Source organism: Plecotus auritus (assembly GCF_963455305.1).
Source record: "Plecotus auritus genome assembly, chromosome: 6".
NCBI lineage: Eukaryota > Metazoa > Chordata > Mammalia > Chiroptera > Vespertilionidae > Plecotus > Plecotus auritus.
This window is the reverse complement of record NC_137773.1, coordinates 63,529,600-63,534,475: the sequence shown is the minus strand read 5'-3', so window position 1 is coordinate 63,534,475 and position 4,876 is coordinate 63,529,600. Positions and strand designations below refer to the sequence as shown.

General features: G+C 45.8%; 1 protein-coding gene across 1 annotated transcript; it reads left to right on the top strand.

Annotated features, from left to right (window-relative positions):
- Nucleotides 1-2,888: 2,888 nt before the first annotated feature.
- On the top strand, nucleotides 2,889-4,289 carry LOC308249881 (tripartite motif-containing protein 75-like; the record flags this gene model as incomplete). The annotated part of the gene is made up of 1 exon (XM_080671926.1): nucleotides 2,889-4,289. The coding sequence occupies one exon, from the start codon at nucleotides 2,889-2,891 to the stop codon at nucleotides 4,287-4,289; it is 1,401 nt and encodes a 466-aa protein (XP_080528052.1).
- Nucleotides 4,290-4,876: the final 587 nt, after the last annotated feature.

Here is a 4,876-nt window from a genome sequence, read left to right as displayed (position 1 = left end):
GAGCAAAACCGGCTAGGGCAATTTGCATGTTTTAAATGTTAGTTCCTCCCTGGATCACATTTCACAAATGAGGCTTTTTGGCACATACACAGCGGTTGAAGGAGAACAGAATATGCCACCCTAAAATATGCGGGGCTGATGATTTTTGAAAGGCTGCTGATGCTGCAGAATATCTGGAAATGGTGAGGTTGCCCTTTTGTGAGGGAGACTTATATTTTTAAGGGAAATCTCCATTTGTAAGGGTGTTTCTGTATCAGGAAGAAGAACATGACTCTGAAGCTCTAGAAACTGTTTTATCAATGGAGAAGCCACCCAATGAAATCTACCTAACAATCTTTCCCTTGTTCAGTCTACTTTGCTTGGTAACCCACCAAAGCTGCCCCACCCCCACCATCCTTATTTTATCTTTATCTGAAGATAATATTTAAGGTGATGGCTTAGGCCTTTTAGGGGAGTTACAGTGTTCCTGGGTCTCTCCCAGGTGTATAGAAGGTGTACATGTTATTACACTTGTTTTTCCCTTGTTAGTCTGTCTTTTTATTACTGGGATGTCTCAGTTCAGATAGTAGAGGGACAAATGTATTTTCTTATACGATATGGTATATACCGAAGATGGTAGAGGGACAGTTGTATTTCCTTATACAATATACTGTAGAAGAGAAAGGATGGGGGGGAGAGCAAACTAAATTTAGTAAACGTGAATTGGGAGACATTATAAATACTGTTTCAAGACCAGGGCTTTCTTTAACTTCTATATCCTCATAAGACAAAAAAATTATAGTGATATTATATTCTTATATACCTGACTCTAAGAGTTTGGGATTGTATGGGAGGGACAAATTTACCTTCTACCATTGTAGGTTCTGTGGCTGGTCTAAGAATTAAATTGACATAAAATAGATTTGTTGTAGGCGGTGGGAACAGCACCAGGTGTCTGACTGGTGGGGTCAGACCAAACCTGGGTTCAGCAACCTTGGGACTTGGGTTCTGGCTGGGAAAGAATTCAGAGCCAAGACCTCAAACTGTGAGAGAACATTATTTGCTAAATCACAGAGATATAAATAGTAATTCCTAGAACAATTGGGCTTAGGAAACAAATTACAGGAAGGGCCCTTGGAGTTTTGGAGTGAGGAAACCAATGGTAACATGCTTAGGACTGGGGGGAGGGTGGAGAGGTGGGGCGAGGAAGGGTGAAGGAAAAGAGATGGAGGTTTTAGGGGAGGTCCAGGGGAAGAGCTCAATAGAATATTCAGCAGTTTTCCCGTTGTTTCCTTTCAGGATTGTGGTCTCCACTGATTGATTGGCAGGCACCAGGGCTAGAGGTCATTATTCAATGCAATGCAGCTGGTCCTGAGGCTGATTTTATTGCTTATCTGGGCCTGGAGCTGAAATAATACTGAGGAATAGATGTTATCATGTTATCTATAGGGAGGAAAGGTCAGGGGGTCCAAACTGTGTGGATATGCTGGGTGAGGAAAAGTCACCTGGGGGAAGGGTCCCATCCTACAATTGATTGTTCCTTGCTAGGCACCTGGGGCTTTTCCACACTGGTGACCTTCTGTACCTTGGTGACCTTGGTCCTTGGCTCCACTCAAGTCTGTTTAACACAGGTTAACCAGAGACAAAATTTTTTAATTAAGATTTTTTATATGCAGGATTTTCACAAAGATTTGAGACTCAACTGGTGGTCAGAGAAGTGAGACTTCTACCAGGGGTCCTCATACATTTTAAACAGGGGGCCAGTTCACTGTCCCTCAGAGCGTTGGAGGGCCGGACTATAGTTTAAAAAAAAAAACTATGAACAAATTCCTATGCGCACTGCGGGCCCAGGACGAGTCGGCTGCTAAGCAGGACAGGCAGCGGCACCCGGCAGGCCGGCTAAATGTCCTCGGCGGGCCGCATGTGGCCCGCGGGCCGTAGTTTGAGGACCCCTGAGAGGTGAGGAAAGGCTAGGGGTCTGGAGCTTCTGGGGTTGTGGAAGGCAATTCACTGGAAGGTGAGAGGAATAACTGTTTGGTAAGCAAAGGTGGTCCAGTTAAAGGTAAGTCAGTCTCAGGTGAAAAGGGTAACTCTGGTAATAGTTCTCTTCCAGCTACAAAGTCCCCTTTTCTGATGTAAATTTCCTGTATAATTGCTGATTATCCCACAAATGCATAATTTGATACTTTGAGGGGTGGGCCGTGAAGGAAGAGCTCAGGGCTTTTCCTGAGTTTATTGGGTTTTGATTGCCATCAGCTCAAAATAACCCCATCCAAAATGGCATATTCTGAGGTCACATGTTCTGAACCCCTTCAGGATGTCAAATAAATTCTCCCAAGTTACATGGATAGGTGGCCAAGGCTGCGGTGTAATTTGGGTGCGTTACACCCATCTGTCCCAGGCCATTCCATAGCCCAGGTGGGTGAGTGGAAAGTAGATGGGATTCATGGATGGCAGTGCCCAGTGGGTGGAAGTAGATGGGCTTAATGATAAAAGCATGAGAAGGAAAGATTGGGGTTAGGAGAGAGAAATCTGTGTTTGACTGGAGTGTGGTAGTGGGTGGGGCCACTTGAAATGAACCCAGGGATTTAAGGAAGAAATATCTTCTCACACACAGCAACTAATGATTTCAGGTAACGACTGCTCTTCTGACCAAGAAAGCTGCTTAGTTGGCTGCATGTTCTCTGAGCTTCCAAATCTGGAGAAGCTTTTGTCCAGCTGAGCTGTGACTGGCTGCAGGTTGGGGGAAGGGCTTCTCTTGGAAGCTGGAATTAAAAGATCAGGGGACTCACAGGACTCACAGGCCACCAGCAAAGTGAGGACTGAGATTTCCAGTGCATCCACTTCTCACTGCAGAGCCCAGCTTCCCGAAGAAACCCACCTCAGTCATGTCCTTCTTTCAGGGCCCAATGGCGGTTGATGCAGCTCTGGCAGGACTCCCGGCAGAAATCAGCTGTCCCATCTGCCTGGATGGCCTGCGAGACCCTGTCACCATCGAATGTGGGCACAACTTCTGTCGCTCCTGCATCCGGCAGTCCTGGGCTGATCTACAGGACAGGTTCCCTTGCCCTGTGTGCCGTCACCCATGCCAAGAGAGGTGCTTGAGGAGCAACACCCAGCTGGGAAAGATGGTTGAAATGGCCAAGATTCTCCAGTCCACCAGGGGCAAGAAGAAAAGGCAGGAAGAGAGGCGCTTGTGTGAGCAGCACAACCAGGCCCTGACCCTCTTCTGTGAGGAGGACCTAGAGCTGTTGTGTCCCCTGTGCACTCAGCCCCCTGACCACCAGGGCCACCAGGTGAGGCCCATGGGGGAGGCTGCCTCTCATCACAGGCAAAGGCTCAGCAGTTACATTGAGCCCCTGAAGAAGCAGGTGGCAGACCTTCAGAAATCAATAAGCATTGAAAGCAAAAAAGCCTTAGAACTGAGAGAGAAGGTGGTAACCCAAAGGCTGGAATTACTCTCTGAATTTGAGCACCTGAGGCAGTTTTTAGAACGGGATCAAGAAGCAGTTCTTTCAAGATTAGCTGATGAAGAAAAGGCTGTTGAAAAGAAACTCAGAGCTAATATAACCGAATTTTCAAAGTACAATTCCACATTCAAAGGCCTGCTAAGTCAGGTAGCAGAGTGCACGGTGCTGACAGATGTGGAACTGCTGTTACAAATCAAAAGTTTCTACAAGAACTCTGAGGGGCCCATCCCATCAATGTTTTCAGCCCAGTTACAGACGGAAGGCTGCAATTTTCCTTTCCAGTATTCTGCTTTGAAGAAAATTATAAGGACATTTAGAGTTGATATCATTCTAGACCCTGAAACGGCACACCCTAACCTGATGGTCTCTGAGGATAAAAAATGTGTGCAATATACAAAGAGAAGGCAAGACGTTCCTATTTTTCCAAAAAGATTTACAGTCAACACAGTTGTCCTGGGGTTTCCATACTTTCATTCTGGCAGGCATTTCTGGGAGGTAGAAGTGGGAGACAAACCCAAATGGGAGATAGGGGTTTGCAAAGATTCTCTGTCCGCCAGGTCGAGGAGGAGCTCGTCGGCCTGTCAGGGATGCTGGCGGATAAGGCGGCAGGGGAATGGCTATGATGCCCCGGGAGCTGGCACCATCCCTCTCTTGTCTGAAGTGAAGCCCAGAGGCATCGGCATTTTCCTGGACTATGAGATGGGGGAGATCTCATTTTATAACATGACTGACAAATCGCACATCTATACTTTCACTGATACCTTTAATCGACCTCTTAGGCCTTATTTCTATGTAGGACCTGACTCAAAACCTCTTAGGATCTCTATAGGAACAGACTGAATGAAAACTTTCTAAGAGACTGGACCAGTTTTTAAAATGGAAGGTGTGTGTGAATTAATACAATAGTGGGTATCATATTAATATGAGAGTAAATCTAATCCCCCTTGACTGGAAGGTGAAAGGAAGAAATGTTTGGTAAACAAAGGTGGTCCTGTTAAACACATAAGTCAGGAAGAGACTTTCATTTTGTTTCAGCAGCACAGGACAAGATCTGAGGATTGTCCAGGTCCCAATGCACTCTTGGTTCAAGCCCTACCCAGTGCTTGGGATCTTCTATAGCTGTTTACTTAGCTTCTTTACTCTTGAATTGGCCTGGAGTTCCTAAATCCCCCTTCCCCTCCAGGGTATTCTCTGACCTGGACTCCTATGGTACTTTTGGGCTCCCTGCCTTATTTCACTGAGCCCAGAGGGCAGAAATCCTGGTCCTCTGTAAGCTACAAACCAGGGTCTTAGTAGTTTTTGTATAGATGGTGCTAGCACAGTATTTGCCTGTTGAATAGCATGCTTAACATTTAAATTGTTTTGTGGTTTTTCTGTTTTGCTAGTTCTGGTGCTTAGTTTCATTTTCTTTTATTGTTTGTAATGTT